Below are 27,773 nucleotides of genomic sequence, written 5' to 3'. Positions count from 1 at the left end.
TATTATTATTATTATTATTATTATTATTATTATTATTATTATTAAATTACCTAGTTACTTTACGACGCTTTATGAACTGCTATAGCTATCTTGCGTCTGAATGAGATGATAATGCCAGCGAAATGAGTCCAGGGTCAGCGCCGAAAGTTACCCAGCATTTTCTCTCAATGGGTTGAGGCGAGAAACCTCAGCCAGGTAAAGGCTGGTTCACAATAAACCGGGAACGGAAACAACGAGAAATAATGTTAAAATAAATATATATAAATGTGAACATTCACAATTAACGAGAAGATTGCCGGAGCCCGGAAACGGGAACGTGAAAGTTAATTGTGAATGCTCACATTTAAATGTATTTATTGTAACAATATTTCCGTTATCGTTGTCGTTTCCGTTCTCGGTTTATTGTGAACCAGTCTTAACTTGTCCCAACCAAGATTCGAACCGGAAGCCGATTGTTTCACAGTCAGGTGTGCTAACCGTTACTCTACAGCGATTATTATTATTATTATTATTATTATTATTATTATCATCATTATTATTATTAGCACTGTTATCATCATTATCGTAATCATTAGGATGATTAAGATTATGATTATCAGGATTATTATGATGGTTATTATTTATTACTGTCTTGTAAGTTATCATTAGGTACCGGTACAAGTATTAGAAATCTGATTAAATCTTAATTTGTTATTCTCGTTCCTATAACATATAGGATAATTATTATAAACCATATAGGCCTATATAATTTTATATTGTAACATGGCTAGAATACAATAATGATTGTTCTGTAACAATAATTTATAACGTGCACACCAATAGAAAGTGTAGTTTTCTATAGTATAGGCTGGTTCACAATAAACCGGGAACGGAAACGAGAACGGAAATAATGTTAAAATAAATGTACAGTATTTAAATGTGAGCATTCAGAATAGTTAATTGTGAATGCTTATCTTTAAATACATTTATTTTAACAATATTTCCGTTCTAGTTCTCGTTGCCGTTTCCGTTCTCGGTTTATTGTGAACCAGCTTTTAATATTTTCATGTTTCATATCATTGTGTTACAAACTATTTTTTTATTTAGTTGTTATAAAAAATAGCTTAATTACTGTAAAGTGTAAACCATCTTGGACTATACGAGTATAGCCTCATTTTCAACTACCTGTATTAAAATACCATTTAATACCATCCGTACAATAACGAGTTTTCAAGCGTTGAAGGGTTCCGTACAAATTCTACGGAACAAACGTTTGAGTCATGAGTCCCGCGCTAACAGGTTAACTCGCCGTTATTCGAGAACCAGTAAAAATTTTGAGTTGCCATCACTTTTAAAAGTAATTTCCATCCTTTCTCAACATTTCTCTCGCTTTCACCCCCCATCTAACGTGAAAAACAAAAAAGTTTGCCTCTTACAAGCGGTGAAGTCTGAACAGATCAATCTCCGTCGAAGTTAATATATTTTTTTTCACTTTCCAAAAAAGATTTTCAGTTCGATTTGTTTTTCTATGCTTTCCTTAGACATTGAGCTATCAATCCAAAAAATTACAGCGCGATTGATTAAGTATTATAGGAGCTACGACATGATATAAGAACCGGGAAGTGTATAAGCCAATGCTTCCTATAGAAGGACGGCCCGAGCGATACTGCTTTCTTATCATTACTACAGTCCAGCATAGACGTCCGAGACTGTCGGGAATAACCTAGTATCGGTAATCTCGGGACCAAGAGAATCTCGTGTTCTCTATCAATGAGTCATTTGGCTACGTTAGGTACTCGCGCACTGGGCGAGACTGCGGTGATTACGCAACCGAGAACGGGCGATAATATGAGGCAGTCTGCCCGACTCTAGTTGTGGGACAAGACAGTTGAAATTTTTAAGGACAAAAATGGAAACACGGAAGGCCTGGAAAGAAGTTTGTGGAAGGCTTACAAAGGAATTTAGAGAATTCAGTAATAATAAAAAGAATGAATTTGGTATTGTAATTTGTTAAAAAAGATAAAAAATTCGTTTAGGAACAACATATTGTAGAAATTCTGTTCCTTAAAGAGACTTCCTACAGTACCAGTGCAACATGAAGTTGAGAATTCACAAAATAATGCATAAGTTAACTAAACTATAATTTTTGGAAAATATTCAATTTTCAACACACTAATACAGCAAATGTAGTACATTTAGAACTTGTAGAAAGCGAATTTTCAACCTCATTGTTACCGCACCTGCAGGGTTTGCTGACATTCTTCAGTGTACTCGTGTAGTTACCAGCATAGTGATGGGTTAATAAAAAAAACATCTCTTTCAAAGGAAGTAAATGAATTGAAGGCAAGGAAGTATTATTTCCATAAGAAATGGGAAAAATAATACTTTTTTACGACGAAGGGGGGAACATTAGATGTTTGCTGTGGCAAAAAGTGTTACTAGCATGGTGAAATAAGAAATGTGCAGCAGCATTATGAAAATACGCATCGTGTGCATAGCTATATCAAAGGTTAAATGTTTAAGTTTTTAAGGTTCAATGAAATTAAATTAAATTCTCTTTTCTGAAACATGCAACTCTTCTTTTTTAAATTATAATCTTAATTTTAATCAATCCATATTAATTTCGACATAATATATGGTATTAAACTTTATCCCTTGACAGATGCTGATTGTAAAGGAAGCACAAGAAAAGCTTGCCCATTTGGCTGATGCTCAGAGAACGATATTTGGTCATCATGCCGTCATGCTCATTACAGGGCTACTGTGAACCACCTATTGCTGATTAGAGGGCTCATTCAAAAGTGCAGTCTTAAACTGTTCGTATCATGGAGTGTATTGTCCAGAGCGGGTAGAATCCAGCATGTGCATTAAATATTCTGCATTTTATTTAGTTCAAAGTGCGTTTGTTGGAAATATAATTCTTTATACTTAATAATGCCTCCATTTCACTGTAAATTAGGAAGTGCTAAAACATTACACAGTCAAACTAGGGAAGTTATTTATAATGTTTATAAATTTACTCAGAACGAAACAGGTCCCGCTTGTAACATAGGGATATATAGAAAATAAAGTGGCTGAAGCAACTGGTGTGTTTGAAAGGTGCGTGCGGAATGTGATACAAGAACAAAAAAAAAAATTTGAAAATGGCGACATGAACTCATTTTCAACACCAGGAAGGAGAAGTCCGAAATCTGTTGAGAAGTGTGAATTAGACGATTTTGATAAATGTGTGATAAAGTGTATGATTCACAATTTTCACATTACCAATGATGAAAGACCAACACTAGAAAAGATCCGTAGGAAACTGGTTGAAGACATACAGTTTAAAGGTTGTGTAAGAACATTAAGCAAGATAGTTCGAGGTCTAGGTTTTCGATGGAGGAAGACAGAAGACATGAGGAGAGTACTGATGGAGAAGCATGACATAAGACTGCCACAAAATATTGTAACTGTTCTACATGGTTATTTAATGACGCTGTATCAACTACGAGGGTATTTAGCATCGGTAGAATTGGTGATAGCGAGATGATATTTGGCAAGATGAGACCGAGGATTCACTATAGATTACCTGACACTTGCCTTATGGTTGGGGGAAACCTCGGAAAAAACCCAACCAGGTAATCAGCCCAAGCGGGAATCGAACCCGCGCCCAAACGCAACTCCGGATCGGCAGGCAAGCGCCTTAGTCGACTGAGCTATGCCGGTGGCCTTATACTTCATATTCTTATAGGCAACATAGTGTTAAAATTTTATTTTATCTTATTATTTTATTAATTTCTTATTATTTAAATATTTTATTGTAATTTTTTATTCACTCTCATACCCTGTACACCTTCTAGGTTGACTAATCAGGTGTTAGGACATTAGGAAGTTTAATAATTTCCATAGCGCATACTGTAAACATATCAATAGAAAACAGTTTTCAGTTATGATATCCTTTAAATGATTCAGACTAACTGGTCGACCATGATGCTTCATCTGGTGTTTTGCATTCTGCGAATTCTGCCACCAGCCTCCTGCATATACAGTAGTATGGAGTAGCCGACTGACCGCACGTGTATATCATGACTCTTAGTTGGTCGTTTGTGTTGAAATGTAGAGCTCTAATAGTGGTACATGCAGGTTTCATCCCAAATGCTTTGTTGGTTTTCAAATCCAATCAAACAGTTGAGGAGTACCACAATGAGATGAATTATAGGAACTATGAAAAATATCTGACAGAGAAATTAGTTCCTAATTTTACATCCAACTCTGTAATCCTGATTTATAATGCCTCGTACCATAATGTCCAATGTGAGCATGCACCCATATCACCTTCCTGGAAAACAGTAATGCAGAACTGGTTGACTGATAAGGATATTCTATTTTCTGCCGACGTGATAAAACCTGAATTGTATGCTTTGGTTAAAGCCTACAAACCCTGCTACATTTATCAAATTGACAGACTTGTTGCCAGTTATGGCCACATGGTTCTCCGACTACCACCATACCATCCAGACTTGAACCCAATTAAAATGATTTGGAATCATATAAAGAATGTTACTTCAAGCTTGATGATGCAAGAAAGTTGCTGACTGAAAAAGTCGCGTCAATAGAAGGAGAAGAATTGTCGACTCAATGTAGGCACGTAATAGACATTGAAGACAAGTACATTGAGAGTGATCTCAGAATGGATGAAACATCTGACCGCATTGTCATTAACCTGTGGGATGAAAGCAGCAGTGAGAGTGTTAGTGATGCCAACACCAGCATGGATGACAGTGAAGACGAAGACGAAATGGGTGGCTTTCACCTTCTTCCAGAAGATTCGGACTGGAAACAGGACCACAGGTAAGACTATTGTTTAAAAAAAATAAAGCTACATTATATCTCCTTTACAAGCTGTGCCATAGGAGGCATGGAGGTAGAGCTCCGTGCTTTCATGACTTCAGCACTAGAATGAGATGGTATGGTCGGCATCATGCTCTGATAGCATTTTATCCCCGGGAAAGACATGAGACTGTTTGATAGGAGACTAAGTGTACCTAGTGGTTCTTTGGAATTCTGTTGTATGAAATCTTTCTTGTTCTTTGGTATAGATATTGTTCATTGATATGTAGGCCTAATTTTATGCAATTAACACCAGTTTAGCACTAAACTTGTCTAAAGGAGCCTATGTTATGGGTATGACATACAATTAATGTAATTCTTAATTGTCCACACCTGTGGAGTAACGGTTAGTGCGGCTGGCCGCAAAACGAGATGGCCTGGGCTCGAATCCTGTTTGGGGCAAGTTACCTGGTTGAGGTTTTTTTCCGGGGTTTTCCCTCAACCCAATTTGAGCAAATGCTGGATAACTTTCGGTGCTGGACCCCAGACTCATTTCACTGGTATTATCACCTTCATATCATTCAGACGCTAAATAACCTAAGATGTTGATACAGCGTCGTAAAATAACCTACTTAAAAAATTTCCTAATTAGAAACCACAGGACGGTAGGAGACTTCAAGACTTCATTGTCGTTACTCTGTAGTCTATATAATACAACAAAGATGATTTCATACTACAGATTAAGGTAAACTGATCATACTACCCCAGTTATCGGAATATTTTAAATAATATTACACAATAATAGTGTTTTATTACATAGTCACATATCAATTATTACACGATTACATATTTCTTATAATATCTTTGTTATTTCGTTCAGTCTTTTCATATGTAAAAAAATTGTGCTTCTGTATTTTCAACAGTGTTATCTTATTGGTCACTGTGCAACAAGGTTTATGTTACATTACACGCTCTCTGATAAATCTCACTCGAAACATTGTCGAAGTCTGAGCCCAGCCAGCAGACGACTGAGAACTGTCGACAGCTTACCAATCGAAGCAGGGCCAAGAGCACCCGAACGTTGCCGAAAGTTTGCACAGATTTCTGCAGGAAGCTCTTCTTGCGCCTCCTTTATTAAACTGGTAGAACTAAAAGCAAGTTTTATGGTAGAAATAAATTGCATACAACCAAGAATAAATCAAATACAGCAACCAGGCCGAAATTCACGAGAAAAAACATTCTTGAGGCAAGCTGTGAAGTTGCGTGAGAAATTGCTAAGGGCAATACATATACATATGAAAGAAGAATTATTAAAAATTGCCTCATTGAAGTAACACAACATGTATGTTCTCAAGAAGAGACGAATTTTTTAAAAGATCATCCATATAAATGATACGTTAAAATTTCTAGTGAGCTTATTATTAAGAAAATACTATTTTGACTTCATAAATTTGAGTTTTTAATTCCTGTTTGTAATAAATGGACTAGTTCTGTTTTCATTAAAATAGCAATGAATTTGTACTGTTGCATTTACGAGCCACCTTTGAGAGGATTTGAGATGGTCTGGTGTTCAAGATGAATGAGCTAGGCAGATTTGCTGCGGTCACTGTAGATTGGCTAAAGATATAAAAATGCCTACCACTGCACTAAAAACTGACAGTAAAGACTACCATTTTCCGCAGAAGTTTTTTTTTTCTTTCCATAAGAGCTATATTATTTTAAGTCACTTTTATGTTAGGCCTACACTACAGTATAAACACAATATATACTGAAATGTTAATCTGAATGTATATACAATATACACATTCCCACAATAAGGATATCCATAACTTTGCTACATATTCCTTGGGATTATCTTGAGTAATAAATTCCAAATCATTCTGTACATTAATTTTTTTAAATAAAACTCTATGAAGAATTTCAGAGGTTAAACCAAAATTAACCTCATAGTTGTTATAAGGTTATGAATACATTTTTTCTTTTACAAAAAAAAAGGTAGAAGAAAATCATTATTTAACATAATTAATGTGTAATTTGAAAACTTTATAATTGTAATCTAATCAAAGTTGTTCAACATTTGGAAGCAATTGTTACAAAACAAATGTAAAGAACCTGAAACAGACTGGATAGTAATATTTCATAATTATATATATAGAAATAATTTTGTCCCACATCATAGCTTCGTGGTCTAAGGTGTTATGTCTCAACTACCATTACAGAAAGATGGCTGATTCGAGCTTTGATAGGGAAAGAAATTTTCTCATGAAATTGAGCCAGCACATGGGATGGATGCCCATCCAGTATTGTAATGAATTTGGGAAGCTATAATAATAGCAAAACCGGTTCTGCAAACCAGTTATAATGGCTGGGGCAGTGGCGGTTTCTCGGGGGAGGGAAGGGAGGAACGTCCTCCTCACATTTTTTTTCTTTTGAAAGTAAATATCAAATTAAATATATGCCTTGAAATTCGAGGAAGATTCGATAATTTTTAAGTTCACAGCTATAAGAAAACCTCGGTTGATCGAGTTTTAAACGACGTGCACTCATGTGCCGCTAGAAAACTGTGAGAAAGATGCGAGATTGTTTGTGTTGAGGAAAGCAAATCCTTTCCTCCTTTCCTGCAGTTAACGCACATAGACAACAGCGCACTAACGGCCAGAGAAAGAAGCAGAGTTTTAAAGCAACCGAATGAACAGTAAGGGAGGAGATCCTCCTCTGAATCAGTGCATGGGCGGGAAATAGAAACCAACTGGTCTTGCAGCAAACTCGCTACCGCTGCCATCTAACGATGCTGCATTCAACCAGACTATAACACATCTAGGAGGAGGCACAATATAACAGTTTTAACGCAAAGCTATGAAAGACACCATATAAACTTTTTTAAACTCATAAATCAAAATATATTATTCATTGCATTTTATATAAGCTACTACTCATGATTTGAAACTTTCGAGGATATCTGAAAGCTGAAGTTAGATTTATATAAAACAAAGAGGAAGTAGTTCTATGTTAGTATCGCAGATCTTTTTGGCCCCTGAAATTCACTTCCATTCATTGTCTACTAGATAGGACAACAGCCAAGTTGTCAGTTTTGTACAAATATATTTGAAATTGAAAGTACTCCAAACTACGTTATTTTTAACACAAAAAAATTAATCAGCCACCTGCAGTTTTGAGCAATAATGGTAGTATGACTTTACAAGAACTGACATTCTTCAAAAGCATGTGATACTGAACTTGTAAAATGTGGCAACACAGACCATGTTAGTGGGTGCAGCGTTCTCGCTTCCATAACAGATTATTTCTCATTCCCACTTCCGTAAAATGGTTCTGGTTATATGTCAGTAGCTAGTCTCTACCAACATGTGTGATGCTGTAGTGTACGCTAAAAATGCTGCGAGTTTGTGAATTTCCTTGTAATTGTTAATTTGTGCAATTATCCACCAATGAATGGAAGTGAAAACATATTTGGACAATTTAGGAAACTCAGTTTACAAGATTATTGCTATACGAAAGAGAAGGCCAACCCTAACACTACCTGGTGTTACATGTATGCATGTAGGCTAATTTGTAGCATGTTTCTCTCAAGAAGGTGTCATTTTGCGCTGTTAACTTCTTTCCTCCTCTTAAATAATATGCAGGAGCCGTCACTGGGCTGGGGGGGAGGGATCATTGTGCTAACCACATATTATTCCTGTAAATGTGTTAATGGTGGCACCATACACGAGGAATGTAAGGTACACCATTACATATAAAGAAATACTGTTGACATAAATATGTATATATCATATCATGTCTCCTGTACTGGTTGGATGATCGTTCACCTTTGCTGAGGTATGTGGATGTGCGGCCAGCAGTCAGTTGGTTGACCTTAGCCCTCTATGGACTGTCTCACTCAGGATTGTTATTACTACTCTTACTACTACTATTATTATTATTATTATTATTATTATTATTATTATTATTATTATTATTATTATTATTATTATAGAAATAATTTAGTAATTTTTTTTGCCTCTTCCCACTTCAAGTAACTTGTAAAATGGCCTGACTTCCTCTTATCTTTATTTACTGCATTAACCCAATGAATTCTCTGATTCCTCCTCTTTCGGCAACATTTGTACAACAACCACATCACAGTAATGTGCAATGAAAAATCCATTTTGAAATAAAAGTAGTGACCAATGAAGTTACAGCATTAATCGGAGTATTGGAAAAGTGAAAGCAAATTGGTCAATTAATTATCAGCTGATTAGGATCAGTGCATACAAAGTTGCCCAAAGTGACTACATTTCAAGAGGACATTGAGAGAGAGATAATTATATCGACAGGTCAGAGGAACTACATAGTAGCACCAATAGTGGTAGTTATAATAGTATTGCTCTGAACTACCAATATATTGAATATAGTGTGTTTTCAATATACAGTACAAGAAGCAGAAGCATTATTTACAGGGCTGAATAGATAATATAGGAAATACTTTTAATCCTCGAAAATAGTAGTTACCCACTTGCTAGTGTTTTGACCGTGAGGGGGAGGGGAGAAAGAGGAAAATGGAAAAATTAGAATGTAAACTGGCCTAATAAATACTATATATAGCAGTACATATAGCATATTATGCTGATGTTAAATAACAAACATTTTCGCCTCCCCCTTATCCCACAGCTGTGTCTGGTGAGTGGGAAATGCCAACAATTTTTTAGAGTTGATGCCTGTATATGTAGCCATTTTTTCAAGAGTAAATTTCACCACTGCAGCACAAATGAACATAAATATTGCATTCACAGAATTCTGGAAAGCTAAACCACAACAATTCTAATGTCCTATACTCTGGAAGTATAGATAAGCTTAGTGTACCATCGAGCAATTGGCTAAACCTTCTACAGATCTTGGTGTTAAAGCAGATCACTTCATATCTGCAAACAGTAACAAGAAAACTATAAAATAGAGGTATTAAAATAGAGTATGACAGACAAATACCACTTGCAGATGACAAATGAGAGAGGTTGCATACCATTGGATCAATATCCAGTAATTACCATTTGTTTGAACCAGTAAGAGCAGACCGTTTGGACCAAGGACAGATTTAGGATGTCCAAGGCGTGATTAGAAATATCATTAAACTTCAAAGCCTTTAAAATTTGTCAGAAATAAAATAAAATCTCAAGATTTCATTTGTTCAGTCATGCCAGCATATTTAATATACTGCAGCTGAGTTGTATTTTCCTTCCACATATTCAGTTAATAGGAATTGATTATGTTTAGTTTTTCTCTGGTTTCCTTTCTTACGATATTTTGTTTGCCTCTCTTAACTGAGACTAACTTTGTGAATGGCATAGTTTGGAATGTTTTTAACACTTCACTCACATTATATTATATATTTGAGTTGGCATGGTATAATTGAGTATCATAGAAAGAATGAAATGATTCTGAGCCGTTCTTTATATATGGATCATCGGCAACTTTAGCAGCCCACAAATATGGTGGAAAGGTGGAGTTTTCTACCTCATATACATGGCTAAGAAGTGATATCTCGTATCTCTGAATTTGCAAGCAAATCAGAAAACTGTTTTAAAAATTAATTTCTCTCAAAATAGATCAATTTTTACCTGCGAGTTCTTCTATTCGAGGACAAAATCTTAGTTAAGTGTGCAATTTATATGAAAATAATAATAATTTAGTTAAACTAAATAACCATTCTTGTAGATATGAGGTATCACTTCTTAGTCATCAATATGTTTTTAACATAGTCAGGCAATGTCATGTCAGTTGTGGGAGTGATTGATACTAGGTCAGGAAATGCAATGATAAGGTAGATATGCTAGCCTATACAACTATTTTATCCACTTCCTAATCTCAGAACCTTTATTAAGATATTTGTTAAAAAGAGACCTATGGCATTGAATTTTACAATAAAAACGTTGAGCTAAGTGGTACGTGCAACATAGCACCTTAATATTTGGAAATTACAATCTTGCAGTAGAATGCACAGCACATTCAAAGTCCATGTACAAACTGTCAGTATTAAGTTCGCGTCCTATTAGCTTGATATATAAAATCTTAACTTCGGACCACATACAGTATTAAGGTAGCATTGGGTTGATTTTGATTCCAGACAGCAATAGATTACAGGAATGTAGAAACTGTTTGTTTATACATGAATTGTATATAACTGAGTGAAGAAAGAAGGCGAATAACAAAATGTACCATCTGCAAAAACAATGTTACTATTGTCAGTGCATTTCAAACTGGCGGATCAAGGCCAAGCAACGGACTCCATTTGCTAGGCGTGCTTACTCCATTCCTGGATCATTCTCCTCAACTAAACTCAGCTGGGATTACCATGCTTCAGTTCACAGTTTTAAGTTCAGTGACTCATGCGTGGATTGTACGTTTGTACGGACCTTGATTCGCCAGTTCGAAATGTGCTGAGTATAACACAAAGTTGACTCAAGTTATCTTTACACATAAACAGAATTATTCTCTTTTCAACATTAACAAAACAAAACTGCTAACCTTTGTGTACAGTGTTACTCTGGTCAATATATAATTGAGAGAGAAGCAAAGGAGCACATGTGACATTAAAAAAATGAGTTAAGTGCATCAAGGTTAAGCTAAAGCATAAAATACTTTAGTGGCCAAGGGATTTATCTCTTAACGACACCGCACATCAAAATTTAAAATTATAACTACACGGAATTATGGAAGTCTTAAACGTTTTCAATCCCATTTTCTCAAAAGTTATTTATTTTCAAATTTATTTATTTAATACACTAGGTTTATACTACATTAAGCATTGTAGCCTGAAAGAACAGAAGCTCGTACTTGGGCGCAGTTCAATTTAGTTATGCAAAATTGAAGTGTGTTCAGTCAGCACAATAATATTAATATATAGTAAAATACAGACCATGTAATAACATATACAAATATAGAAAATACAAAGTACACGAGTATTAGATTACAATTTTAAACCCAGTTAGCTTAAGAAGAGACAAAACAATTAAATAATTAATCTAATTTGTTTCCTAAATCTGTGTAACTAAAGAGCACTTATACCCCTTTGCTTCTGACCCCATCAATTGATTTAGGGTCTCTTCAATATGACGTAGGAAAATTATGTCTTCAAATGGCATACATAGACTTCCTCAGAAGTTGAATATGTTCATGTCCAGTGTCTCGCGCAAGTCCATTTTCTTCAATAGTTTTTTAAAATCACTTTGTTCGGTTTAGCATGCAAACCAACTGACAGATGGCATACCAGAAACCACTCTCTGTGACAGTCATGCTAAAATATATTATGTATTCTCTAAAAATATCGAAATCTATTTTTTGGAATATCACAGCACTTTTTCTTTACCCACAGTGAGAAATCAAAATTGACCATTTTTTTACAGTAAGTTTATGAACATTCACAAATCTAAAATTTGTCATTTTCTTTGCTTATAGCTTCATTTTTTGCCAGAGAGTATGACCAGGCTTCAGCTTCTTAAGTACTTGGATCTATATAGCAATATATTTGAAGAAGTACCAGTGATCTTGAAAGACATGACCAGTCTTGAAGGATTAGATTTGGAGTACAATTGCTTTAATGTACTAGACTCTCTTAAGAATGATAATTTCTTGGAAACTTACATCCATATGAAAGTTAATATAAGATCTCGACTGGCTGGAAAGTCACAGACAAGAATAGACAGCAAACGGCCACTGGAAGTTGAAAATGTGCATCCTTCACCAGGTTTGTATAATATAGGTCAGTGAACATATTACTTGCTTACTTATTTACATATTTACAAATGGCTTTTAGAGAATCCGGAAATTTATTGCCGCATTCATATAAGCCCACCATAGGCGGAGTTATGGGGGGGCACTGCCCCCCCAGACTTGTCTGAACTCTTTTTTTTTTTCTATTAATGTTACAAAATATTGAATTAAAAAGATTTTCTGTTTTTAATGATCAGGTTTCTGTTGTTAAATTGACGAATTAATGTCTCCAGATCATGTGCCTGGACTATAATATTTATTTTAAATTTCTGAATGTATAAGAATTTCTATACCCCATTTGAGGAATGGAAGCACTGTAATGTTTCTTTTGTAACAGCCTACTCATGTGTTAGAAGTCTGCATGTAAAGCAGTCACTTGGAGAAATATGAATAACATACTGCAGATCAATGCAGAAAAAAGAAAAGTGATCCCGGTATAATATATAAACTTAAAGACGAGAGATTAAGTAAAATAATTAGAATTTACATTTCATATGATATCTTCAGGAAGGTATGCTTCAGATAAGTTTCTGTTAGCCCTGTTACATAATGTTATTGATGTATGCATGTGTTTGTGTATGACAAAAAAAAATAGGGAGATTGTTTTAAGTTATGCCCTGTTATAATTTGTAGTAGACCTACAGTTCAAGCCCTATACAACTTGGTCCGAAACATCGCGGATATGGATGTAACATTGTAAGAAATATGCCCCCCCCCCCCCCGAAAATGCCTTTATTAAATGATCATATTCCGATATACTGTTACCACAGTCAAGCTATAACGAGAGGAGAAGATAAATAATATCCCCCATAACATTATTATATCGGGATTCTATGTTTTGCTTTGTCCCCCCAAGGAAACTGTTCTCTCTCTGCCTTTGAAGTCCACTATCGGTCCCTACCCTGAGCAAAATTAATCCAGTCCCTACCATCATATCCCACCTCCCTCAAATCCATTTTAATATTATCCTCCCATCTAAGTCTCGACCTCCCTAAAGGTCATTTTCCCTCAGGCCTCCCAATTAACAGTATATGCATTTCTGGATTCACCCTTATGTGCTACATGTCCTGTCCATCCCAAACTTCTGGATTTAATGTTCCTAATTATGTTAGGTGAAGAATACAATGTGTGTAGTTCTGTGTTGTGCAACTTTTTCCATTTTTCTGTAAATTCATCTCTCTTAGCCCAAAATATTTTCCTAAGCACCTTATTCTCGAACACTCTTAATCTCTGTTCCTCTCTCAAAGTGAGAGTCCAAGTTTCACAATCATGCAGAACAACTGGTAATATAACTGTTTTATAAATTCTGACTTTCAGTTTCTTCAAAAGCAGACTAGATGACAAAAGCTTCTCAACCGAATAATAGATCAAATTCATGATTATAAGAAACCACTTTTTTTTTTAATTTAAAACATATCATATTTCCTTGTGTATAAGATGCTCCATTGTATATGACATGCTGTTAAAATAAGGAAATGTTAACAAATAATTAAATTGAAAACCAAAGAATTCTTCACTGTGTGAATCTTCCATCTCCACCTCTTCAGCAGGCTCTAAGTCACGTTACAATTCATTGTTTTTATATAGAGCATCAAGAGCTTTACTGATCTAATCACAATGATTTGCACAGTGACGCTAGCAGAAATTACACAACTCATAAATGGAAAAGCTAGTGGAAATAAGGAAATCAGTTTGTTTATAACTTGCATAAGACAAATAATGCAAGCACTATATAAAAAAGAAGTACAATATGTATGTTAATACTAATTGAGTATTTCAATAGATTAAATTCTCGAGTTATAAATCTGTCTTTGGTGTATAAGACGCATCCTGACTTTGAACCACATTTTCCCAAGTAAAAAGTGTCTCTTATACACCAGAAAATGCGATAAGTACAATTTATTGTATCCATTCCAGGAATGTCATATGGTTCCTCTGAAGAATCCTTTGGAATATATGAAGCACACTTTCGGAAACACTAGTTAGAACATTTCTGAAGACAGGAGCTTAAAACATTTTGGCAGATTCTGCTCTCATTAAATTATTAGACAAAAATGAAAAGCATATCTTTGGATTTTCTTTCTTTGCTGAACCAGGGCCAGACAGAATTGATCAACATTTGTGAAATATAACAGTCATGAGTAGCCAATTTTTCTCTCTTTTTATCCTCTCTCCTCCCTACAACAGTCTTATCTTGCTACCAAATTTAATCCCTGCTTTTAATTTTTTTTTTTTTTTTTTTTTTTTTTTGCCTTTAATCCAGCTGGTTTCATAAAGGTAAATATCACCCATACAAACAGCCCATTTTAAAATAAATTATTTAAACATTGTTCATTTATGTCATTGTTTAAGTTAACCTTCAGCAATGCACAATCCTAAAATTGTAGTTAACCATTGTTTATTTTATTAAATATGGGTCAGTTTCAATTCACGTCTCAAAACAGGCTACATTGTACTTTATGTGCAAGATTTGGCAACATTGTCTTCTTCCATCTTCCATCCTTTTCTAGTAGAAATTCAAGTTACACAGATTAATCATGTTCGGCTAATCCTTAGAAACCAAACCACTGTAGACTACTTCAATCTTTTCAGTTTTATCACTTTTAAAAATAAATCCATGTCTCTCTTGAATAGAAACACACACTTGGATGACTATCATATTTATGATGATTGTCTCCTTTCAGCAACCACAATCAAAATAATGTTTTACTGTTTGTATAGTCTTGTTGAAACATTCGAATTCTTTTCCATATCAATTATATTAAATAAATGCAACTGATGTGAAGTTAGAAAGGTTTTGATTTGTTTCAGATGAAGGTAACTCTAGTGATTGTGCGGAAACAGACAGTATCCCCCAAGAAACTTTCTATGTGAGTAGAGAAGAAGAAGAAGAAAACTGGGATTCAGCAGACGAATTCAATGATAATTTTGACCCAACATGTAAGTTTAAGCGTGTTCATTTTTCCTGTGTTGAAGTTAGCAAAATATAATTTTTATCGAGTCTCATTAAAATATTATTACCTTGAACTTTTAATTTATGTCTACTGCCTTTTTAGTATATTTACTTAGCTAATTTAACTTTTTTAGATTGAGATAACTGATGTATAGTGAAACCTTGTGAAACATACAGTAAGATATTTTATTTTGGTACTGAATGTTTGGATCGGATCTACACAATGAACTTATTTTAGTTTAGCATTTATTTATGTATTTATTTATATTTTTCTCTGTCTGTCTGTTTGTTTGTTCATTTATTTATTTGTTCATGTATTTATTAATCTATTTATTTATTGATTTAATGATTTATTCATTCATTTAGTTATTTATTTATTCATTTATTTAACACATTTTAAGAATGCGTAATGTTTGTTGTTTAGTAAACTGTCCAAAGACAGGTCTGAACCTCACAAGTGATACCAACAAGGCACCACTTATGAGGCAGTTATGTAGGCCAGGACTGTAATGTTGTCACAAGTGTTAGTACTTTTATGAAGGAGTATAGAATCTTATACCAATGATCATTATTAATTGATCATCTTCACTGAAGTGTTCTACTCCGGGAAAAAAAACCAAAGCCATGCATCACTTTACTATGTCTGTTGTGCACTACATGGAGATGTATCTACAGTGCGTTCATAGCTCAGCCGGACTGTTCTGCAGCAGCCTTGGACTGGGTGAAGATTGGCGTGCCTACCACCAGAGTTACACGTAAACGACCGGCAAGTCATGGTACGGAACACTAACTACTCTGCTAACATTAGGCTTACCTGCATCACAACAGATGTTGAAAGTGATGAACGCAGAACGGTCCGGCCAAGCTACAAACGCACTGTATTTCGTACTAGTATGATAAAATTCATTAATGGCGAAAATGTGGAATGATGGTAGTGAAAACGGGACTATCCTGCAAAATTCTGCTCAATATACCATCTTTGACTGACCACAAATTCCACTTGCACTTGCCAAAATTTTAACCCAGATCCCTATTGTGGAAAACCAATACTTTAGCTGCTAGATGATCCAGAATGTATATCCACCTAAATTAATTTAACTGTTTGGAGAACAGTACAGAGATTTGTACTACAAAATTTACATTTGCTTTCCAGTACACTGTGTTTGACACATTGCTATGCTTATCAGATCTTTAGTTGCGAATTGAAATGCATCAAACAAGTGAATTTTTTAAAATGACTGTTACACTTTTACTACGTCATACTACTTTAAAACGGTACGAAAGGATGTGTTTCAACCAATCATGGCTGTTTATTGCTACAATTTTATCATTTCCCTAGCATTTGTTTGTTTTTATCACTTCCCTAGCATTTGTTTCTTTGTTTGCCAATATTTCAAACTGCAAATTCTTTATGGTACTATAAAACATGCTTTGCGATTGTCGTTTGTTTCCCGCATAGATAGTCAACTGAAAATGGCGTCTCCGTTCAAATGTTTTGGTGAAGCTAACATTAGTGAAATAGAATTTTAGTAAGCAATTAATATATATTTTATTGTATTAGAGTACTTTATTTTTTCTAATCTTTATATACTTTCTTCTGATAGTGTAATAATCAATTAAATCCCACTCAAGTTTTGATTTTCTCTAGATAATATTATTATGGTTTATTTAACGATGCTCGCAACTGCCGAGGTTATATCAGCATTACCGGTGTGCCAGAATTTTGTCCCACAGTAGTTCTTTTACATGCCAGTAAATTACTGACATGAATATTTTTTTTCAAATATTGATGTTAAATTTTAGCCCAAATACTTGTGGAATTTAAAAAAAATTATAGCTTAACTCCTGCTAACATGCTTCGATTTGTAGTAGGTATTATTAGAGATGAAGATTGTAAAAACATTCCCTGAAGATCTTGTCTAGACATCTGTAAGTTTTTTAGTAATGTACGCCCAAACTTCATGAAATTAACATTGTCAAGATAGTCAGTACCTTCTCACTTTAACTAGTCATCAATGTCATCTATGTTTCTATTATCAGAAATTGAATTTTTCGCAATGACAGACTAGAGTTCAAAAAATTCTTAATCAACTATATCAGGAGGTTACAACCAACCAGATTTTCCATTATTGTTTGTACGATAGATAACATAGAGAATTTCCAAGCCTTGGTTAAGAGCATTATCTAATTGTACCTGTGCACAGTGATCCAAAACGTAAATTTAGTGGGACAAAACTAAAACTTCTCTCCTCTCTCAACAGATTTTTATGAAACTTTGTACAGTAGTTACAGGTAGCATATTTGTTTTATATGTAAACTCTCATTGTGTTTATGTAAAAGAAACTATCCCATTATAGGAGATGAATTTGGACAAAATTATCAACTTTTCTCCTATCCAAAAGATTTTAATTAAAATTATACAGTTGTTACAGGTAACATTTTTTTTTTTTGTATACAAGCTATCATTACATTTGTGTAAAAGAAACTACCCAATTATAGGGAGTGAATTTAGACAAAATTAAAGTCCACACCTGTGGAGTAACGGTCAGCGCGTCTGGCCGTGAAACCAGGTGGCCCGGGTTCAATTCCCGGTCGGGGCAAGTTACATGGTTGAGGTTTTTTCCGGGGTTTTCCCTCAATCCAATATGAGCAAATGCTGGGTAACTTTCGGTGCTGGACCCCGGACTCATTTCACCGGCATTATCACCTTCGTCTCATTCAGACGCTAAATATCCTAAGATGTTGATAAAGCGTCGTAAAATAACCTACTAAAAAAAAAATAGACAAAATTAATAACTTTTCTTCTATGTAACATATTTTCATTAAACTTTGTCCAGTAGCTACAGATAACATACATTATTTATACTGCATACAAACTATTATTATTTGTAAGAGAAACTATCCCATTGCAGGCAGTGACAAAGTTAATAACTTGGCTTCTATGTAACAGATTTTCAGATATTATATTGCTGTTTAATGAGTTTATAATCTAATTAAATGACAGTACTTCAGATATGTATGGTATTGGCAGTGAACATGTTGAAAAATATACTTTTTTTTATATTTTGTTGTCCTTTTCGGAGTGGTTTCTTTTCTATTTTTTTTATTATAGATGTAGCATCCCTGCACTCCTCAATGAAAGTTGACTTGCAAGATGCACTTCTTCTTTTGGTCTCTCCATCACCAGTGACTGTACTAATCTACACCTTGTTTTTAAACTGACTTCCAAAAATTATTTTCTTGATCTCCCAACAGATAATGCAGTCAGTATTGCTAGGCTCTAGTACTACATGAACATAATAATCTCCTGGGAAATTTATTTCTGAATTGAAACGTTTTCGGTATTTTAGCACAAGCCTATCACATTTTCTACTACATTGCCTCCAAAATAACTGAAAGTCAGATCTCCGTTTTCGTAATTTTTCTTGCAATAGTATCACTACAGTTCTGTAGTATTCTAATTTCTCCTTCACGTAGTAATTACATAAATCATACTGTAAACCTTTTCTTCTGGAAGAGTTCCATATGAGTCACTATCTGTAATTCCACTCCTGTTTGAGACATCGTGGTTTTCTCTAGAAATAAAAACTAAAGGACTGTTCTGAATTTTTATATAATAGTAAATAATAATTGTTTAATATATGTTATGAATGCATTAAAATTACTTTCGTTGAGCAAACGAATTTAACTCAAGGAATTTAACTTTTATTTCAAGACTAATTCTGTAAGATCGACACATGAAATTATTATAAATTAAGTTCAATTTATTGTTTAATTTGTTTAATATCTTTAAATTAACATCCTATTTACTTTTTTATTGTGGTTTTGGTCCATTTGTGTCGATTTGGTATGGTACCAACTGACATTTTCTTTTGGAATGAGACAGGTCCTGGTTGGAGGATTTTTTTTTGGAAGAAATGACAAATATCTTAAAAGGCGCAAGTGTCGCACTTTGCGGTTCAAAGCCTCTTTATAGCCCTTAAATTTCTCTACAATATACTAAATCTTTATTGATATTTTTTAAGTCTGTTTAAAGTTTTAGAATACCGGTAAAAATAATAATTGAATTTTTCCCCCTAAAGAATACTAGTTAATATCACAGACACACAGCTCTCAGTATATGTATAATTATTATACCAAAAAGTTGCACATACTTTTTACCTTTAAAATCCAGTAGGAGTGGGAGCTTGCTCTTGTTCACATTTCCTCGTTGCCACTAATTAATCTCACAATGACAGTAACAGTTTGATGCCAGACAGCTAAGTCAGCATCTAAACATTCAACTTTGAGAAATGAAATATTATGTTTTATTTAATGATGCTCGCAACTACAGAGGTTATATCAGCATTGCCGGATGTGCCAGAATTTTGTCCCGCAGGAGTTCTTTTACATGCCAGTAAGTCTACTGACATGAGCCTGTCGCATTTAAGCACATTTCAATGCCATCGACCTGGCCCGGGATCGAACCCATAACCTTGGACATAGAAGGCCGGCACTATACCAACTCGCCAACCAGGTCGACTTCAACTTTGAGACTCTGCCATACAGAATTCTTTTAGATTACTTTTTTTTTAAGACTGAATCATGATAGGGTGATATGTGTAGAGCAATATGAAACCATTTTTACTTACATTTTCAAGGATGACTAAAATTATTTTTGTTCTTCTAGATTCGTGATTTTGACCACTGTGCAGTGATGGGAAATTCAGTTCAGTTGACAGATATGTTTGCAGTAGTAGTGATCTAGTTCGATAGTGAAATTAGTTAAAAAAATCTAGTTAATTTAGTTCACTTAAGTTTGCTTGAGATGGAGAGAAAAGCTGATGCAGAGATACAAACAGATAGGAGTAACAGCAGTATTAGAATATTAATTCGAACATTCGCTCGTCATACAGAGGAAATAATCATAATATTTTATGTTTATAGAATATACAGTAATAGTTGGACCTTGTGAGATAAAATTGTATTGTCCCATTATTTAAGCATGTTTATTATGACAATAGTTCAGTTTTATTGACAGTATAACAATGCTGTATCGAAATATTTATATGTTGCGCACATTGTTATTTTATTATGTTACTAATTAGATTAAAACTGAAAGAAAAGCTGAAAATTAATTAAACACTATTTAACTGTAAAGTACACAATCCAACTATCATGCTTCTTTATAATAAGAATAATAATAATGATAATAATAATAATAATAATAATAATAATAATAATAATAATAATGCATGGATCATTCAATAATTAGTGACAGCATTTGAATTAACAACAAAGAAAATATTTTTGGAACAGTCACATTGTTGCAGTGCTCAGAAGTAATCTCCTCCAACATGAAGAACCCGCCTCCACACCTCAGGGAGATGACGGATGCCATCCACAACTTCTTGTACTAATCTTCGAACAGACTGCTCTACTGCTGCTATAATTGTCTGTCTGGTTCTAAAGCGAACTCCTCTTAGTGGTAATTTCATTTTCGCAAAAAGGTCAAAATCACATGGGCTCATATCTGGGGAGTATGGACGATGCTACAGAATTTCCCAGTTCCATCTGTGAAGTAAATTAACCACAGAGGCAGCTACGTGAGAGCAAGCACCATCATGTAGCACAATAAGATGAGAATTCAGGAGATTTGGATGTTTACGGCACACTGTTTGTTGTAAATAGTGTTCCAGAAAGTAACTGTACTATGCACCATTCACACGATTTCCGACAGGAACTGAACGAGTGAGAAGGATTCCGTCAAAATCATAAGCAACAACGGTGTTCTTCTAGCAGTGCTCTTACAGCATTCACTTGCCGATTACGGTCTGCCAGCTCCAAGTCTTTTTATGAACATCTTCCCTCCCACTGTGAAATGCATGTGCCCACCTAGCCAAGGTACGATATGGTGAAATCTCTCTATCACAAGCTTCCAGTAATGCTGTATGGCATTGTCGAGCATTCTTGCCTCCTGCAATCTGAATTTCAATTAAGCATCTTTGTTCGTATTTGCTAAACATTTTAGAGTGCTACAGATAACAGTCTACAAATTAAACTCACTACAATTCCCGGGGGTAAAGACGGTCAGAGCGTGGTGCCGACCACACCACCTCATTCTAGTGCCGAGGTCATGGAAAACATGGGGCTCTACCTCCATGCCCCCCCAAGTGCTTTCATGACATATGACGGGGATACCTGTACCTCTACCTTTTACAAATATCTTATAAATGAAATTATTATCTTCAAGCTTACAGATAACACACATCAGATGCTCTTCTTTTTCACTGTTATCAGCTTGTATCATTTACCGCTGATAGCACCACATACAAACATTGTTGCCATTAATTATTATTGAATGACTCATGTATAAAAGCAGAAAATATTAGCCTTTCTTTAGATGTATTCATTTGGCAGATCACACAAAAAATAACTTCAAATTGAACAAGGGTCTTACATTTTGTTAGTCGAGAAAGAGATGGAACCCGTCATTAAAAGCCTCTTAGAATGTTGCTTAAGCACGTGTATGATTAGGGGAAAGAATGCTGTGTATAAGTGAAATGGCTTTCGAAAAATTGGCGAAATAAAATTTAGGGCATGAAAATCTCTTCACCGATTCTGTTGTGTTTGTCATGAGGCTTTGAGTTGCGAATTTGGGACCTCAGTGGTAGAGTTAGAGCATCCTAATTATTCATACACAGTTATTGTTGTTGTTATTGTTGTTGTTTAGTCAACTGTCTGAAGACAGGTCTGGACCTCACAAGTGAGACCAACAAGGCATCATGAGCCAACTAGGTTAGGAGATAATGGGGTAGGTTGGTCAGTTTCTTTCCCCCTTCATACACAGTATTTATCTAAAAAAATCGGAAACTGTTGCAGTTACCTTACTTTTAAAGAGGATTTCAAATAATATTTAACAGGAAATGTGTATATGTGACAAATAACTACTGTAGTGATTCTGAGTGTAGAAATGAACTTACTGTTTATAGCATTGGAATGTATGGATCCTACTACTTCTATAAAAAAAAAGTTAGGTTACTGGTTTGCAGCTGTAATATGGAGAGCATTATCATTAACATAAAATTTTGCTTTTATAATGAATGTATTTTCAAGAAAAATAATAGGCATATGAAATATGTTTTCATTAGTTTGCCACTCCCTTAAAATTGTACTGTCCTTATTTATTATGCATCATTATTCAGTCTCTAAAACTTAACTGCATTCTCATAAAGGCTGCATCTCGTAAACCTAGCCTTACAGTCTACAAATAGCTTTATTATCCTTTGTGGGTCTGGGCTGGGATTCCCCTTCCTTCAGCCAGAGTGAAGAACATGATTCTCACTACATGCACTGCTGTCGTGGTGGGAAGGGATTTCCGCAATGCATTACTGTCTTTTGAACACCATAATCTAACTTAGTTTGATCCCATAACTTCGAAACATCTCATCTAGTTTGCAAACTACTTCCACAGGGATTTCAGACTAGTTCATATTGATGTTTAGTTCGATTCAAACTAATGGTTTGGAAATTACTTATCACTAATGTTTACTGATCTTGTCTCAGACAAATATGGCATGGTTTTAAACCCAGCCAGAGACAGTGGATTAGAGAAAATTCTCAGTCCAAGCAGGAATCGAACCCTGCGCTCGAGCATGGATTTGATTCCTACTTGGGGAAATTTTGTTGTTTGGTTTTTTCCTAAGTTTTTCCCAAATCATAAGGCAAATACCAGGTAATCTATGGTGAAATGTTGGCCTTATCTCGCTATTACCAATTCCTTTGATGCTAAATAACCTAATTGTTGATGCAGAATCATTAAATAACCAACTAAAAAACTTTCACAGTGGCTCCGTACTAGAGCACTGGACTTATAATCTAGGGGAACCGGGTTCAAATCACTCCACTCTGATTTTATAACGTGTTGGGCAAGCCCATGGTCCAGACAACACAGGGGTTTTCTCTGTGTAGTCCAGTTCCCCTTAACATCCCACCAATTATCCATTATCATCATTCATTACGAGTATAATGTGGACCTACCGCCTGTGGTGCACTCTGAATAGTCTCTGACGAACTAAATGATCTTATGCTTCTTGGCACTAGCGACACACATGAACCATTCTAGAGTCAGGGCAAATAACGACAGGTTAAGGACCTTACAATTGGACAAAAAAAAATCTTTTATCAGATATGGAAATAAATCCCCATATAATGGACTTGCTTACATGTAAAAGATGCCTTTCTTCATGGATAAAGATCAAGAAGGGGAAAATTCTATGTCCAGGCCTGCTGTATCTCTGTTCTTAACTCCTAGTCATAGATCACTTCAGTAACGAATGTGGAGACATTTGGAAGAAAGAATGGAAACATGTTTCTTTAAAATCTCATTGGTCCATATACAGCCTTCTCTATGAAATAACAGAATCCTAGCACATGGTACATAAATTAAAAGGAAGTACGAAGCCATTACCAGTTAAGAAGAACCAATAATTTAGTTAGCAAGTGTCCATCATTTGAAAGCAGCTGACCAGCATTCTTTCATATGGCTAGAGCATTGTCGTTATATGCTGGTAAACCAGATGTGAATATCAGTGGAATTTGTGGTAGATGAAAATGGTGCTTGGTGGTAGGTTTTCACAAGATGTCCCTGTTACCCCAACCGACATTCTACTATTGTTTAATTAATCATTATGTAGTGTTATGTAGTTTACCTCTCATGATGGACAGCAGCAAAAGAACTACAACAATGTTCCATTTCCATGTCCCTCTACTGGAGTTCTGTTCTGTACTTATTCTGTGTTTGCAAAGAACTTCGCAACATCAGTAACAACAAAACAGAAAGTATCATTTTTACACAGTTAATATCGGTCCCTTCTTTGTCCAGACCAACTTATCTATATTCAAAGCTTACAATATTATATTTACAGTATATATTAAACTGCCTGAAAAATGTTCTATCCTTTCAGTTAAAAACTATTCTCATACAAACATTAGTGATGCTACATTTTAATTACTGCGATATTCTACTGACATATTTAAATTCATTCTAATTTAGTCCAAACATTACAACACATTCATAATGCCAGCATATGTTTCATTTGCAACATCCACAAATATGAACACATTACACCTTCCCTTGAAGTTCTCCAATAAATAAGATTACAGGATAGAATATGTATTCATTCACTAATTTTCCTAACCACATCATCAACACTTCTTTTCCAAACTACCTCTCAATATATTTTAATTTCTTGGCATATGACAGCCTAGGCACTTGTTCTAAAAGTGACCGTTTATTATCTGTGCCTTTTCATAAATCAGTTCACTATTCTTTCTCCTTCATAGTATCAACAATTCGTGTCTGAAACATTCTACCCTGCTTCTTGAGGAACTATTGAACAATATTACAATTTAAAAGTGAAGTCACATCTTATTTTTATTTTTATTTATTTATTTATTTTTTTTTTCAGTATTACCAATACCCTCAGAGAAGAAAGTACGGCAACGTCATGCACTTCTTGTGATGGAGTCTTTGTGGACTTCTCCAGATAATTTCTGCCCTGCAGATATTCATGTTCCTCCTGTAAAAACATGGTGTAGACCTAAAGTCATCCCAGCTGTCTCTTGCCAGTCAGTTGAAGGACAGTTCGATGATGCATCATTACCATAACAGTCACTGACTGACAGTCCAATATTTTTATTACAAAACAATGTAGGTTATTTGTAAGTGAGCCTTTATAATGCTTTAAGTATATGTTATTTTCAGAAATAATGAGCGTTTCTAATTTTATGCGAATAAATGTGGTTTCATTGTGAATGGCTGTATTTGTCTCTGGCAACATTATAAATATACAGAGTGTTTTAGCGGGATGACCCACATTTTAATTCATTATAACTTTGTGGTCATGGTGGTAGTCACAAGTCAAGTATATTAAAAACAGTGCCGAAATGTCGTAGCTTTCTGTAGATGGCATCAGTATGACCATTAACTTACTGTTGTTTCTGCATTAACTCGTCATTTCTCATTACGTACTATAAGATTTACATAGTACAATACCACTTGTTTATTGTAAAGAATTACTGACTTAATGATTCTGTTATTGCCACACAAAGGGTTTACCGATGCGAGTATTATTGTGTTCATGATAGTTCTAAGCAGAAGATGACTCTAAGACTTGTAGCTTAGCTGAAAAAAAGAGATTTGTTCCTGAATGCGAAATGGAAGCACAGTCCACTGTCAAGAGTGCAGCAGTGTGCAAAAAATATTTGTGAGAAATTGCTTCACTCTACCTGGAAATCATGGCATTTGTTACAAAAGACCACATACTCTATGGTGATATGCTAAAGAGCAGCTAAGCTCGCAAAAACGAGGCCATAATGAGTGACAGCTATACAGCAGCTGATGGGGCCTGACCATATCAAGCATGTACGTTATTGCAACTCCGTGGAAAAACACCCTGGAATATTGATGATGACATGCTTTGTGAATGAATAATTTAAGTTATTATATAAAAACCTTCATTGACTGTCACAATCTTTGTTGAATCACTTTATTATGTGAACAACATAGACTAAATCAAGTGTTTACAACGACTACTTTCTCCTTTAGAATTGTGTTAGAAAATGGACTCTTATGAACGTGAATAGATTGTGTAATGTGACATAGTAATCTTAATTAAAAATAATTTGCTTACATCAGAGCATGGAAACATTTTTTAAACCATCCAGTGTATAAGTAGAAATATGAAACTGTCAGACAATATAAAATTGCATAACTAAATCCTTTTGGATTCCAGATTAAAAATAAATTTGAAATATCAATAAAAAAGTGAAGACAATTGGACATCTAAAATACATTGCGATCAACAACTGCTCATTTATAAAAATTGTAGAAGTTGATATATGTAAGTTGTAATAAATATGATTATGTAGACAACACAAATATGTAATGTTTTCTAATGTGGCCAGTTAAATGGGTAAAGTCACTGATGTGCATGTGGAAACGTATTCTTTGAATGTAAGAAATGAAAGTTGAAATTAGTTATTGAATTTTAAATCATAAGTTATCATTTTTGAGGTTATGCTGTTAAATATTGTATGAATAGAAACTTATGTGTACACATTTACTATAAAATGGTAATTAGCAATGTTTCACCAAGCCGCACAATTCAAAAACTGACTCTGACAAAATAATGGCCATGGAGGGGGATTCATGTTGAAGAGGTAGGTGAATTTTTTTGGCTAATTTGAATAGGGGTTGGAAACATTCATAAATTGTTTGTTAATTAAAGCTATATTGTTGTTGAAAAACTTAGCTACATAAAATTCTTCAGTGACGTTACGCTCATCATTTGTGGGCTTTAATACCTCCATAGCTTCTTCAATATTTAACAATTCATTATCATTTTCAATTAAATGTGTTGCATATTTGGATTTATTTCTATGATGACGAAAATTTGCTTCGTGTTCATTATACCGATGAAGCTTTATTTCATCTTGCAGGATATATGAGGGGTGTTCCATATTGATTTACGTTTTCAAATTTCAAGAGCAGAACTAGGAATTCTGAACTGTTGACGCATGCACAGATGGTTTAATCTAAAGCTAAGGTTAAAATTCTTCGAGACAATGAGGTTAAAATAAAAAATTAGTCGATCATGAGTTATTTGGAAGGTGATAGTGATATATTTTATGACGAATTAAGTTCGGAAGATGAATATAATTTTACTATGAGAAGAAACTCCGAAGGCCTTGAAAGAACAGTTCAAGAAATGTTCCAACAACGTAAAATTCTGAACTAGTTCTGACACCGTACACAACTGGCGTCGAAAGAAGTTCGGTATTCGTTCGGAACGCGTTCTGAATTGCTTGCTGGAACAAACCTATTATAGGACCTCCCACCCTTCCTTTTTGTGTCTGGCCCACAAAGAAACAGCCCAGGAAGCAAGACACAGTATGCTCATTTACAAAAGATTGAAACAGAAGTAAAAATATAAGCACTGGATTGTTTTGAGGTCGTATTATTGATTATAAGCAGCAGTTTGCCTTCTCTGTTAGAAGACAGATAAGAATAACCAGATGCGAAAGATAATGTGGAGGATCTGCACGATATTTAAATGCTAATACGAAAGATTTGTGACTGCATTCTCACTCAAGTAAAAGATCATTTTGAATTCAAAAGTAATTTTTCTGTAGCAGAATTGTTTCTGATTAAAAACTGTGCACAATATAAAACAAGGTTACCTGTTGAAGACATAGATAAATTTTTACGATGCTTTCGCAATGGTTGACA

The 27,773-nt window shown here is 34.6% G+C and overlaps 1 protein-coding gene across 3 annotated transcripts in view; it reads left to right on the top strand.

Annotated features, from left to right (window-relative positions):
- The window catches only part of LOC138705963 (leucine-rich repeat protein SHOC-2-like), a 34,545-nt gene extending 9,247 nt beyond the window's left edge, over nucleotides 1-25,298 (top strand). The window contains exons 1-4 of one of the 3 annotated variants that reach the window (XM_069834782.1): nucleotides 3,181-4,809; nucleotides 12,235-12,538; nucleotides 15,361-15,489; nucleotides 24,952-25,298. In XM_069834782.1, coding sequence (XP_069690883.1) covers nucleotides 12,256-12,538; nucleotides 15,361-15,489; nucleotides 24,952-25,151 — 612 coding nt within the window. In that variant the 5' untranslated portion in view covers nucleotides 3,181-4,809; nucleotides 12,235-12,255 and the 3' untranslated portion in view covers nucleotides 25,152-25,298. Of the gene's footprint in view, nucleotides 1-3,180; nucleotides 4,810-12,234; nucleotides 12,539-15,360; nucleotides 15,490-24,951 lie in introns of those variants that run through there. The other 2 variants (XM_069834779.1, XM_069834781.1) reach the window with 2 other exon arrangements.
- Nucleotides 25,299-27,773: the final 2,475 nt, after the last annotated feature.

Source organism: Periplaneta americana, chromosome 9, assembly GCF_040183065.1.
Source record: "Periplaneta americana isolate PAMFEO1 chromosome 9, P.americana_PAMFEO1_priV1, whole genome shotgun sequence".
NCBI lineage: Eukaryota > Metazoa > Arthropoda > Insecta > Blattodea > Blattidae > Periplaneta > Periplaneta americana.
The sequence above is the reverse complement of the archived record's forward strand: the minus strand, read 5'-3'. Positions and strand labels throughout refer to the sequence as shown.